This window comes from Gambusia affinis, linkage group LG10 (assembly GCF_019740435.1).
Source record: "Gambusia affinis linkage group LG10, SWU_Gaff_1.0, whole genome shotgun sequence".
NCBI classification, from domain to species: domain Eukaryota; kingdom Metazoa; phylum Chordata; class Actinopteri; order Cyprinodontiformes; family Poeciliidae; genus Gambusia; species Gambusia affinis.
In genome coordinates, this window is record NC_057877.1 from 5,488,673 (window position 1) to 5,502,904 (window position 14,232).

Here is a 14,232-nt window from a genome sequence, read left to right on the forward strand (position 1 = left end):
CTGTTCATTTTAACCAAAACAAGAAACAAACATATAAAGCAAAAAGAAAGAACATTTACTGCGTCCGGAAACACACAATATCACACTCATTCACCCAAGAATTCGTGGATGAATGAGGTACTTTGTTAAAGTACCTTTTGGATCAGTTTTAGCATTACATTTTCTTTATGTGACTGTTAGCATCCCATAAAAAGTAATATAATGGCCAAATTAATCTCCAAAACACAAATCTGAATATGCTAAAAGACTTGCAGCTCTGTTGTCAGTGAAGGTGTTTCAATAAAGCATTGTTTCAATGGACTCTGAACATCCGACTGCCACATTCTTTTGATATTTGCATATTTAGAAAAACATATTTTTTACTTCACTTCTCAGGCACTCTTCACTCTGTGCTGCTCTATAAAATCCCATTGAAATACATTGAAGTTTGCTGTAAAGGGGGGAAACTCGAGGGGTGTGAATAGCTTTGCAAGCCTCTGTTTCAGTTCTGCAGTCATTTTAGACGCTAAAACACTGAAATTTTCCTCTGCTCTGTGTGAACCAGGAGCTGCTGGATCTGGTCCGTGAGAACCAGCAGGCTGTTGCTGTGGAGACGGCCTGGCTGGAGTCCTGCTTCTCCAAACAACAACAAGTCAAAACGGCACACTTCCAACATCAGCTCTGAGGACAACACAGCGTTATTATGTTTATGTTTGATTAAATCCCATTTTTAAATTGTGTCATTTGACAAGCTTATGAGCACGCTGGGTGGTGTACACTACATTTCAATGATTTTTTAACCTGACGATTAATTCAAATCTGAATATGAAGTTCATAAATTAACTCAATTCCCAGAAGGGAAAATGAAGTTTTCTCACCTGCACTTAACTCAAAGTTCAATATGGCTGCTGCTTTTATTAAATGTAGATACATGCAGGAATAAACAGTTTATTTGCCCATCTGGTAGTTTTTTTCCCCCCCTCATAACATCTTCCCTAAACATGCATACATGACAATTATTTGTGAACATGTGCCTTTAGTGCTTGAGTGAATAAAATGCAGGCACACACTATAGTGCCAAAACGAAGGGGTGTGGATGAATTGGAGAAGCGATGTAAACAATCTTTAATTTATTTGATTAGGACAGTGCACATTAATCGACATAACCACAATTAATTTCAGTGTAAATATCCAGGGATTAGCACAATAGGCACATTTAGCTATTGTGGATGTATTAAATTTTGTACAAAAAGCAAGCACAAAAAAGTGATCTATGTTAACATTCAGCTGTATTGTGCCTTCAAAAATTCTGAATTATTCTGTCTGGCTTACTTGAGAGCCTAAACGAAGAAATTAGTCAGCTTAAAAAACATCTCCCTTTAGCTGGAGAGCGTGTTTTTTCTCTGATCAAGCAACAGATTGGACTTTAGATATATGAATAAGGTTTGTGTCAAAACAGGAACTTGAGATGCTTATTCATGCTCACATTTCCTCTCGTTCCAGACTATCGTAATGGACTTTCCACATGTAAAAAAGCAAGATTACCCGTTCATGTTAGAGTTCTTTTTGAAAACCTGCCTTAACTCTTCAGGGCTCTGCAAGGATGAACACCCTGGTAGCACCTTATCTGAAGGGGTTTATGACACTATCATAAACATGACGTAACAGTCATGAACATGAAGGAGTCTTCATGAATGTTTACAACTGTTGTCATGAAGTGTCATTCGGTTAATGCAAAGTGGCTATAAAAGTTTAGTTAAAAGTGTAAAATTTTTATTATTTGGTCAATAATGACCCTTTTGATACAAAGTTCTATTAAAATTTGTAATAAAAGTCCATTAAAAGTGGCTGCTTTGCATTAATAGTGTCATTACTTACCGAATGACACTTCATGACAACAAACATTCATGAAGACTCTTTCATGTTCATAACAGGTGTTATTGTGTCATGTTTATGACGGTGTCACGTCAGTCTTATGAACACCGTTTCAAATAAAGTGTTACCAAGACCTTTCTTACTTTACTAAAAAGTTAAACCCACTCACTACAACTCAAGGTTTTCTACACTTGGACCGTTTTGTGCAGCAAGCTTTCTTTGCTCTGTCCTATGCTGTCTTTTGGAAACACTCAGTGATTTTTATCTGTGTCAATTGCTATATATTTTTGTCTGCTGGGTAATTTCCCTTCCCAGAACCTCCTACTTTAAAAAAAGCTAGATTTGCCACTGCCTGGATGATGAATTGTTAACATATTTAATCTATAATGAGATCATTTTTAAAAGATAAATTAAGTTTGGTGAAGTTTAGAAGAGGAAACTGAGCAGCTGCTGTCCCCGGTGTCGCCCATGCTGCGTGCAGGAGGAGGAAGAAGAAGAGGAGGAGGAAGGTGGGGTTTCAGTGTCGGGGCGGTAAAGCAGCACTAAAAACACCTCTCCTCGAGTTGAAGCTTCACTTTTTCTTCCACCTGGCATGACGGGACGACGCTACTGAAAAAGGTCGCCTTTCTCTCAGTTCCGGAGTGGCGACACACTGTTGCTAGTTTTGGCTGAGCTACTCAAATGAGACTTTTTCACCTAAAGCGCCGACGGTGAGTTAACCTGGAGTTGCGTCATGTTGCTATTCCGTCTGTTATTTTGGATAATTGATCTGACGGTTTATAAAATAAACTCCGTTAACTCTCACGAGGACACCGGTGTCCTCATGGACCCCTTGGATAACACACAAGCGTTTTGGAGGTGGCAGTTTTTTAGTTTAGTTTTTCAGTTGTTGCTATTTCGTTGGTATAATTCTCGTACAAAGTTGTCTGGAGGTGTACGGATGCGTGAAGGTTGAGCAGTGAGTCCGAGTTGACGGAGCGATATCTGGGTCAGCCTCAGTGGAAAGAGCGAGCTGCTTTATCTGTGCGACCACATAGAGGTTATCAGCGAGTGTTATTTTCATTTACGGGAATTTTGGGGGGGTGTTGGAAGACAAACCCACCTAAAACTTGCTTAGACGGCTGTTATGATAATAACCTATATGCAGATTTGAAGAGAGGGCTCTCCGCTTTATTTCCCCGTCAACAGAAATTATTGTTAACATAACGGAGCATTTAAACAGGTGGTAGGAGATAGTGCTTTAAACTAGTGTTTTCCGAAGGTGGGGTCGGGAACCCATAACAGGCCACCAAACACCCATGTTGGGGTCTTGAAATTACCTCCAAACATTTGTTTCATGATTACGTCTACCAGAAGCTCTCACCAAACTTTTATTTTCCACTTATCTAAAAATAGATTGTCAGTTGTTATGACTGTTGTTGTCGTCATGGACTTCATAATTATCATAATTGGGTTGCAGCTTGGAAGCCTCAAAGTTGGGAAACCAGTGTTTTAAGAAACACCTTAAAATGCAAAAGCAGTGCTACAGAATCTTATTAGTTATACGGTGATCTGAAAAGTATTTGCCCTTTCAGATCGAATTTCAGTAGCAGACAGATAAGATAAGCTGGGTAAATTTCCAAACCAGCATAACCCTATGTGGAAAAGTAATTGTCACTCAAACCTAATAACTAATAATCTCGACAGCAACAACCTCCATCGAAAGTTAATGATAATTGGAAATTTATCGTTTTCATCTCTGGAGGAATTTTGGCCCTCTCTTCTTTGCCGAATTGTTTTGATTTTGCAACAGTGGAGAAACATTACAACCTGTTTAAGGTAACATCACACACAGAGCCACGTTGGAGCCTTTATTATTTATGTATTTATTTTTTTTAACCGTTCAGCAGGTGACATGCTGGTGTATTTTGATTATTTTCCTGCTGTTTAACTCAACTGTGACCATAATGCTGCCACCACCATGTTTAACTGTTAGCATGATACCGTTTTTTCTAAAATGAGGTTTTAGAAAAACTCGTTGCAACGAGTGGCAAACGTTCCGAAATGTTCAATTTTTGCCTTTTTCATGAAGAATTGGAAATCTCTCATGGATGCCAGTTTTTTTGCCCAGTCTTTTTCTCATCGTTACATCGTGAACTCTTTGAATGAGCTTGCAGTGCTCTAGATGTTGTTTCTGGTTTCCTTGTGGCCTTGTTGAGTCGTTGAAGGACTCTTTGGTTGGCCAAAACCTTCGTTATGGTTTTGTAACACTCGCAGGACTGACAGACGCTGATAAATTAGTTGCTCGCCTGTTCTGGGACAGCGTCTCTCGATTCTCTGCAGATCTGGCTGTAACCAGATCGAGATGCGGTGAGTGAACACGAACAGAGCATTGTGGGTAATCACAGCCAATTCATCAATCAGTTAATCAAATCAAATGTTATTTTTATAGCACATTTCAGCCACAATGTGCTCTAGATCATAAAAACGCAAAAATGCAAAGTCATAGAACACAGTCAACAGTTGAAACACATCATTACAAGAGTGTGATTTCATTCTAACATAAGGGAAATTTGCCTTGTAATGAGCAAAATCATCATTTAAAGAGTTTGTGTAGACGATCTGAAACAAGTGGTGACGAAACACAAAAATGAGAAATCTGTCAGCGGGTGAATATCTGTTTTATCTATTAAATGGTTTGATTTCTCCCCCTGTGTAAAATGACAGACATCGTTTCCTGATTCCCATGTGTTAGCTCCACTCACTTAGAGAAAAGTCCCCAGTGTGGAAGAAACGCCGTCATGTCCCGGTGCGCACGCATGCATATCAAACACTCTCACACTGGTGTGGGCTGATAAAACAGAAAAGAAAAGCAAGACGCCACAACTCTGTCTATACTGACCTTTGAATCAGATATCTCTGTGATTTTTTTTGTTTGTTTTATTCTTTTCCAGAAGTTCAAACACATCTTAGAGGAGGCTCACACACACACACATGGATGTCAGATGGAATAAGCTCAACGATGCTGCCCACCTCGGTCTGCTCTCTGCCTGTCCCAAATAGGTGAGCACGATGAAAACAACAACAAATCTGTGAGCTTTTTTTTTTGGTTTCGTTAGGAAGTTGTTTTCAGCGAGCTTCAGCAGATACATCGCTGTGATAAGAAATTAGGAGAGCAGGACACATTTCAGCGTAACGTTGCCGTGTCTCAGGCAGAGAAATGAAAAGCGCCTCCTGTGATTCCTGCTGCTGTTGGAGTAACAATCTCCAAGTCGCACTCTCTCAACTATGGAGCTGAAATAATGTCAAAATTAAATGGATTAAATAAGTGTTTGCCTCTTCCTACTCCTTTTCAAACAGAGCAGTAATGGCAAACTAATTATTTCGTTCTTGGTTATGGATGCACGTGTTTCTCTCTGTCCTGCTGTTTGCTTGTTCACTTGTTTGTTTGTTTTTTGTTGTTGTTGTTTTTTAAAATCCTGTTTGCAATGAAATTTAATGAAATTCATTAATAACAAACAAAAAGATGAACTGAATGAAAAAAGTGCTGTCGCAACAAAAAATAACTGTAGAACAAAATAGTTATAATGTGAGCAATTTAAACAGGAATCAAAAATATTTACCAGCTTCTCATTCATTTATTTCTCCACTTCTTTGGTGCTGACTTTTGTTTAATCACTAACCATTAAAAAGGACAATTTTTCATATTTCCTCATTGTAGTAATGCATCTGAGTTCTGTTTTCCCCAATTTGAGTTAATAGATTGCATCATAATGTTTTTTAAGTTGCTGATTAATGGCAGTGCACAATTCAAACAAGTAATTTATAGAAAAAAATTATATTTAAAACAGAAAACTATACATGTGTAGCTATTTGTAAACATGTGAATGTATGTTTTTTCTAAAATAGTTTGAGAATGTCTTCGTATGGTTAAGATGATCCTACATTAAAAGGATTGGCCTCCTAAATAAAGGACTATCCTTATCGCTTATTGATTTAAACAGTCTAATCATCAATTAGGACATTTGGAAACCCATTGCAATCTCAAACAAACGTTTCTGTTCAGCATCACGGTTCAGTTTCACTCTGTGATCTGGGACAGTTATTCTCACTCTTTCTGTGACAATTTCCAGCTCAGTAAAATACTAAAGTTTCCAGATTGCCACCAAACTGAGACGCTTTGAAGACAGTAATGCAACAAAACTTGGACTTCCTGGAGGTGCTTCTTTTTAATAACGACAAACCAGAAGGCAAAAAGTCTATATCACTATTGTATGTTACTGTGTAGTATGTTTGAAGGATCCAAATTAACGATGCGTCCAGATTTGTGTCTCAAGTTGAGTTGTCCATGTTTCAAACTCAAAAGGTAGACAGGAAGTCTCCAAAAGCTGAAGTGGTAAAGTCTGGTGTTTTTCAGTAACGCTGACGTCAGAAACCAACACAGCAGCCATGGGACTAAAACGTAGGCTGTTATATAAACCGTTTATTTACACTTTTGATGGTATGATTCATCCTATTAAACACTAACACATGTAATCCATATCAATTACTTAACATATTCTGTTAGTGTTTGAAATGCAGAGCTACTCAGTTATTAGCCAGTATCACTAGCAGGAGTTAGCATATCCCACTAGTTTCCTGGCAGACCGTTGTTAAGCTGGATCTAATCCTACTCCCAGTGTGACATTTACCTTGGTTTGATAATATCTCGTAAAAATACTTGGGCTGTGTGACATTGGCAAAATTTGTGATTGTGATAAAGCTGGTCAATATAACCATGATGATGTTAGCATAAAAACAGATTTAAAACAGTATTAAAAGTTAAAACTTTGACTATATTAGCCAAGAATTTTTACACTCCAAACAGTCTCTTTCTGCGATATGAATATGAATGACGATATATTGGCGACATGTTGTTCAACCCAAAAATAGCACATTACACTGACATATAAAACAAAACATAAAAAATAATTTAAATTCGTCGTTCTTACAGCTGTAAAAGTAATTTAATAGAGATGTTTAAAGTAGTAATAATTATGCCCAACATTTATTAATAGCTGTTATGTTTTGCAGCCAACATTTACTGCATTTGTTTAAGCTACAGTGTAACTCTGCACAGGACATCTGTGGGCTTTTGTTTATGGTGATCAGAGTGAACAGTGGAGGAACGATGAAAGCAGCTGCATAATGAGTCGGGCTGTTTTCTTGGGTAACCAGTTCGCAGCACGCCACTGAGCACGCCGCTCAGCACGCCGCCACGCCCTGCAGCTGTTTCAATAGCCTACGTTCATTACTACGGGTTACTTTAATTTTCAAAACCATGACAGTTTGTGCTTTGTGTAATGGGAAATACTTCCTCACAAATTTTTCAATAGGCAATAAAAAAGTGTAGAAGCCATCAGCCAGCTGACTAGCAGTGCGCAGCAGCATTAGAGGAGATATTTTCAGCCGGTGCAAACACTGATCTGTCTGACTCTTTCTTTGGCACCTCAGTAAGAAAGACGTTTAGCTTTTTAAAGCAAAGGTCAGTGATTTTTTATTTTTTATTTTTGTCTGTTTTTACTTATTTGCTCTACATAGAAATTAATTAGCTTCTATATACATTAAAAAACAACAATATTTTTTTCACAGTCATTTTGGCCGATCAGTGCAGTTAATTTTAGCCTGATTAACTGCTGGCAGTAATATGGTATTTCTGTATTTTCTACATTTCATAGCTGTTAAAATGATTTGAAATTGATATTTTTTGAGTTGTTTTTATTCAGTGTGTTCTCTACAGTAAGATAATGTTTTGTTGTTCACAGCGTAACAGTTTTATTTAGTGTGAATTTTTTTAAAAGTATTTTTGTTTTACAGTTTTCTGTTTCTGCTTCCAGTTATGTCAGCCAGCTCAGCTCCTGCCACAACACGCCCGAAGAGGACGATGAGACCATGAACACAGAGGAGAGAAAAGCCAGCGCCCTCCACAAAGCGGACCCCGCGTCCGACCTCGACGCCCACCGCCGGCCCTGGGACCGCACGCCGTTCCCCGATGACTCCATGTTCAGCCGGCGGGGGTGGAACCGAGAGCTGGACCTGTCGTTCCCCTCCTCCAGCTTCTGCTCCTCCCGGCTGCCCCACAGCCTCCCCGCCGGGTACAACCAGCCCACCCCGTTCCCCAGCCAGGTCAGCATGCTCCACCCGAGCCTGGCCAGCAGCTGCACGGGCTACCCCAGCAGCCTGCCGTCCTGCCTGGGCCACAAGGATTACTCCCAGGACAGCTGTCTGTCCAGAGAGAAGTCCGCCTCCCTCCCCAGCCACCACAGCGGCCACATGAGCCTGGAGCAGCCGCTGTCGCTGCACTCCAACCTGCCTTCGGCCGAGCTCTACCACCACACCTTGTCTCCGTACTCGTGTCCGCCACAGGGCCCCCCCTGCTGTGCTCAGTGTCCGGCGGAGGCCTTCAGCAGGCGGCCCATGGCCAACAACCGCGCCTGGCCTCAGTACAACCCAGCTTACAGCTCGTACTGTAAGTCTGGTCCTCCACTCTCTGACACGCTCAGTGTGCAGTTGGCAGATTTCCTTGATTCTGTCTTTTGTCTGTTAGACCCAGAAGACTGCAGGATCCCTGGAGCTGGATTCACACACACGTGAGTTTAGTGCTGGCATTTGATTAAAAAGATTTATCTGATTAATCTCTCTCATGCTGTGATTAATCGTGATTAATTGTGATTAGTCACTATGCCTAACTTTGAAACCTTGAAATATAAATGTATAAAAAAATATAAATGCACGCAGTTGTGGTTTGTGCAGCAATGTTGCCCCAGGCAACCTCCTCCTTCTGCTGTACTCCAACCAGTTAAAGTGGAAGCAGTTCTATGTTTTATTGTTTGTTTTTGTTAGCTTTTCTTGTAGCAGAAAGCAGGTAGTCTCTCAGTTATCAACAACAATCAAGGGGAACTTACTCGTTTGAAGTTTCTCCGTTTTCCGGGTTTTTATATTCAGGGAGCTTTAAAGGAAGTCATTTGAACGTTAATCTAGAAACATCCGTCTCCACGCATTTCCAGTGGAACTCGTGCGATGGCGTAATTCGCGGGTGTGAAATTTCGAGCTCAAACACGTAGCCGCAACATGAGAAAGTTGACAAAATATTCGACTTTCGTTGCTGCAGAAGAAATACCTTTCACCTTCCGCTGTCGTTCTGCATCAAGCCCAAAACCTTCTGCTGGCTTTTACACCAAAGCAGATCATTTGATCAATCTGCGTTACGCAATATCGACTCAATGAAATGTTGAGACGCCTTAAAGTCGGCAGCCCTCCTCGAGTTTTGAACCAGCCTCACTGTGTGTTTATTATTACAAAGTTTGGCCCTGAAGGTCTTTGTGTTTCCTTGCAGCGGCCACAACGTCCCGGTCAAAGAGAGACACCCTGCGTACAGCACGCCGCTCTCTCTGGAGCAGAGTAAGTCTTGGCGGCCGCAGCAGCAGACGGCGCCGCTGCAGGGCCGCCTCTAACTGTCCGTCTCTGAATGCAGGGCGGGTCTTCGTCACGTACGAAGCCGACAACGACAAACACGTCAACGAGATCATCAAGTTTGTGGCTCTGCTGCGACACAACGGCTTCGACACTCATGTATGTGGCAACCGTCATGTTTTTTTTTGTTGTTTTTTTTGTGGCTGTGCTTTAGACTATTTGACATTCCTAATGAAAAACAAAGCAGCACCTGTTCACCTCAATACTCATTAGAAATCCCTTACAAATAAGTCCAAACATCCCAGTTCAAAATTTTTTATTTATCATTAATTAAAAGCCCATATTATCGCTCTGTTGGGTGTAAACACGTGTGGACTGGTTCTTAATGAGTAAACGTCAGATGTCTGAGTGCAAGTGAATGCATCGCAGAATGATAAGAGCCTCAGAGTGAGTCTATAGCCGAGGACCTGAAGCAACAGTGATGATGACACACTGTGGACCAACTTTACTGGAGCACCAACATTTAAGGTCAGAGAACATGTGTGGTGGGACGGGACGTCATGACAACACACAGCCCACTGCACCTTGTTAATGTTGCCATGCCAACATGCTCCCTTCATTTCTACCTTTTCATAACTTATGCTTCTCTCAGACTGAGGCTCTGCATTGCTAAATCTACTCTGTCATTTCTCTAACCAAACGAGGAACATGTTTTTTTTTTGTTGTTGTTTTTTTACCAGGCCCAGCCAGCTGATTATGATGATGTATTAGAAAAAATAGTTAAGAAAATAAAGTTGAAATAATAATTAGAGTTGATATAAACGATGAAGAGGAAACGATACAAAAATGAGAAAATCTTAAAATAATAATTCCCTCCTTAGTTATTATTAATTGTATTAAACCATTAGTTTTTTTGTGCTGAAAATGTCTTAACATGAACTATAAACAGTGGGAAGATCAGTGCTATGCTTGGCATCTTCAGCTGGACTCAGCCGGAGACTTTGGGTCTAGTTTAAAAACCAGAAGTTGGACCAAATAAAGTGAAATGACCCTTTTCTTAATCTTTGAGATTAATGAAGATTAAATTAATGTTAGTCATCAGCTCCAGAACCACAGTGATTGTTGATTAGGAGTTCATCTTCTGGAAATTCCAATTTTTATCTTTCTTGTAATTAAATATAAAATTAATTCAAGAAAGTCAGACTTTTATCAACACTTACCCAGACTTAAGAAAACAAAGAAAAAAGACCAATAAATGTTCATTTCTGCCTGTGTGAACCTCCATGTTTGGGGGTTTCTTTAACTAGCTAAGAGTGTAATATGCAAATGTCTTTGTTCTAGATTGACATTTTTGAACAGCAGTACAGAAGCATAAGCAAGATCGACTTCATGGAGCGTTACCTCAGCGAGGTAAGAGCAGACCTATAAAAAGGAAGGTAAATCTTTTCATCACTTTGATGTTTGATGGACTGTTGCATCATCCGGAGCAAGAGTAAACTTGCCTTTGGAAGCCGTCCTCCGGTGGATTTTGATGAGTGACGATGTTTATCTGCTCTCTCAGAAAGAGTACCTGATCATCATCATCATCAGTCCCAAGTACTATGAGACGGTGACCACGTCTCCGTTCGACCTGGAGAACGACGAGAGGACCTTCAACACCGTTTACATCCACAAACAGGTCAGAGCCGCCTCCGCTCTCAGCTCGTCTTTAAAACGCAGCCCAGACTCACCGGTGTGTGTGTGTGTGTGTGTGTGTGTGTTGTTCAGCTTCAGAATGAGTTCATCCAGAACGGAAGCAAGAATTTCAGGTTCATTCCCATTTTGTTTCCCGGGGCTAAAAAGGTAAGCGCCGCGGCCGTCGTAACGCTACACGGATCTACAGCGTTGAGAGGAGAAAAACAAAAAAACAACAAAACCTTGTGGCGTCTCGATTTGTGTTTTTTACAGTGTCACGTTCCCAACTGGCTCCAGAACACTCACGTCTACGGCTGGCCGCGCGATCGAGACGACATCCTCCGACGCCTGATGAGGGTGGAGAAGTACAACCCGCCCCCCATCGGGGAACTGCCGACCATCGTTTCCATCCCCATCTAGAGCCCTGGCCCAAGGACAGCGTCCCCCCGAGACAAGCGGGGACGTGTTCCGGCCTCTGTCCTCCTTTAATCTGCGATTGTAAAGACTCTCAGGTGCTTTTGTTTCTTCTTCTTCTTAACTTTTTATTTTTTTATTCACAAAGAAAAGTGTCGGTGTCGACATGAAACGTGGACCGGAGAGGTTTTTTTGGTTTCGTACATCTTGTTCCATTTGCTTTTGTTTTTTAAAAACAGTTTTAAAATCTCCTTCATACATTTTTACAAGCAAATCACACGTGCTACTTGGTTAAACAAAAAAAAAGTAAAAACTATACAGTGACATCTGGTACAGGAACAGATAAAATCACTGCAGTTTTTCAGTTTTTGTAAAGTGTAAGGTTTTTTTTTTTTTGAGACGACAGAAAAAGTGCAAGATTTTCTCTCTGTAAGCACTTCTATTTCCCTCACTGCCTGTCAGCTGGCTGAAAGAAGATGCACTTCCCACTTGCTTACAAGGAGGAATTTCTTGTTGCAAAAAAAGTAAAAAAAAAGCATATATAGTCCAGCCAAAGGAATGCAAGAACCTACAGAGCTTTCCAACATAAGAAATCTGTTTTCTTTTTAAGAAAAGTAATTTTTCAGTTCTCGGTACATTTGATTAAAAAAAGTTCCACCATCAAGAGGGTTTTTTTTTTTTGCTGCAGCAGCAGCAGAGATCATTTCTGTTTCGTATCAAAGCAGTTAAATCGTGTTTAGATTGATTCTCTTTGTGGCATTTCCACTCAAAGTGACTCTAGGATCTCATATCGGCCCCATCAGCAGCTGGTACGTCACTTCAAACACCTGCTGTTTTTATCTTTTTTTTCAAAATCTCATGTTTTAAAATCTTTTTAAACCATTGCTTTACACCTTACTGTCTACATTGGTTTTTTTGTTTTTGTTTTGAACCTTAAATTAAATTAAGATGCTGAAAAGCTAACCTCGCTGTATGTTTGTCTCTCTGGGAGCCTAAGTGTCGCCTCTCCTCACTACCACCGATCAGACAAGCAGAGGCCTGGATTTTTATTTGATTTATTTTTTTTCACCTGAGGGAGTGTCGTGTTTTTTTTTCCCCCTTCAATGACGAGCTATGTAGAAGGAATGCAGCAGAAATCCAGTCTCGCCGCTTCTCCCCTCCTCCTCCTCTTTCATCGGCTCGTGTAGAAAAAAAGAAAAAACACCTCGGCAGGAAGCCATGAGGAGATAAGCAGCTGACGCAGCTGTGTGGTACAACTTCTCAAGAAATCGGCAGAAGTGCACTCAAAATGGGGTCATCAAAACTCGTGTGTGTGGTTTGAGATGAATCTGCATGTAAAGCTGTGCGACACATTTGAAGCAAAAAAAAAAAATTAAATAAAACCGTCTGCGTCGGCAGAATAGTTGTTCATCCAAGTGCAGGTTTACGGCGAACAAATAGAAACTCCTGCACCTGAAATACACCACAGCAGGCATTCACATGCAGATTAATGGACTTTTATCTGCACTGAAAGTGTTCATATAATTTAAAAAGAAAGTTTTAATACAGTCTTGTATATATATTGAAAGGTAAATGAAATAATTTTATTAAGTACAAAATAATGACATTTATAATGAAGGTTGGTTACACAGTCATTTTATTATGCAAATATCTCTCAAGATTTAACAGAAACAAATATCAGGCAATAGTTTAATTTTAATGGTTGTAAAAACAATGAAGTGCTATTTGTTCAAAAGCTACAAAGTACATTTATTAAGCAGGAAGTGTTTCATTTCCTTCAAGGAAAAAAAGAAAAAGAAAAAAAAGTACTATAAAATAAGTTACAGTACAGTGAATTTCTCCAATCTGACTTTTGTTCCCGTCTTCCAGCCTATACTAAGCACAAACCGAAGTAGGATCAGACAGAAACAAGGTCTGAAAATCGTCGTGTCCCCCGTGGGGAAAAAAAAAGAAGAAAAAGGAATTATACAACCGTGTCGTCAAGAACTGTGTGGTGTTTGTAACAAAAAAAGAAAAAGGCACACAAGGGCTTCTGAAAATGTAAAAAAACATTCAGGTCTTCATAATCTGCAGGTCACATGTCTGGTATCGTCAACAGAAACAATTCTGTACTTCATGAGCCCAGTGGCAAAAAAAAAACAAAACAAAAAAACAAAAAAAAACAAACAACAAATACTTCATGTTTAGTCACAAAATACGGAGGTGAGCCCTCATACATCATCAGCTGGCAAAGGAGGTATGTTGAACCTTGGTCTGGTGAAAAAAGCTATCTTCTCTCTGCAGAAAAAAAACCAAAAACAAATTAATTCAAAACTTGTAACTGAAAAGTGTGGCATGCATTTATACTTAAGCCCCTTTACGTTTATATCCTCCTTTTCCAGCTTGTAACGTTTAGCGAACGCATTTTACTGAACCCATTTTCTGCAGCCATGTTACAAACATTGATACTCCTGTGACAATTTATTAGTTAAAGTAGATTTTAGAGAGGGCAGCAATCAGAGAAACAACCAAGAGGATCATGGTAACTCTGGAGGAGCTGCAAAGATGAAAAGCTCAGGCAACTTCCAACTATTTTGGCCGTTTTGGATACGTGACAAGGAGGGGAAAAAAATAAAAGAAATTAAAGCAGCTTCTCATCTTTCCATAAAACCTTTGATAAAATGGGTCTGCTTCATGTTTGGTTCTGTGTTAACAGCTAATGAGCGTCCCGTTTTCTGAGTGTGAGGCTAGTTTACTTTCTACAAGAAAGTGTTCACTTCATCTGTGATCACACCCCAGCATCATGGTTTTTTAAGACTGCTCCATTTCTTTGGCAAACTTTACCATTTTTTTCAGTCAGTCCAACGTGTCTTTTGAAAT

General features: G+C 40.0%; 2 protein-coding genes across 2 annotated transcripts in view; one reads left to right on the forward strand and one right to left on the reverse strand.

The window, feature by feature from the left end:
• Positions 1-2,365: 2,365 nt before the first annotated feature.
• Positions 2,366-13,313, forward strand: traf3ip2l (TRAF3 interacting protein 2-like). Its single transcript, XM_044129737.1, has 10 exons — positions 2,366-2,564; positions 4,788-4,896; positions 7,710-8,341; positions 8,420-8,462; positions 9,209-9,273; positions 9,347-9,444; positions 10,627-10,695; positions 10,847-10,963; positions 11,053-11,127; positions 11,233-13,313. The coding sequence occupies exons 2-10, from the start codon at positions 4,832-4,834 to the stop codon at positions 11,377-11,379; spliced, it is 1,311 nt and encodes a 436-aa protein (XP_043985672.1). The 5' UTR covers positions 2,366-2,564; positions 4,788-4,831; the 3' UTR covers positions 11,380-13,313.
• Positions 12,064-14,232, reverse strand: part of wwc3 (WWC family member 3) — a 38,980-nt gene continuing 36,811 nt past the window's right edge. Inside the window, exon 23 of the mRNA XM_044129736.1 lies at positions 12,064-13,650. Within this exon, the coding sequence (XP_043985671.1) occupies positions 13,584-13,650 (67 nt within the window). The 3' untranslated portion in view covers positions 12,064-13,583. The remainder of the gene's footprint in view (positions 13,651-14,232) is intronic.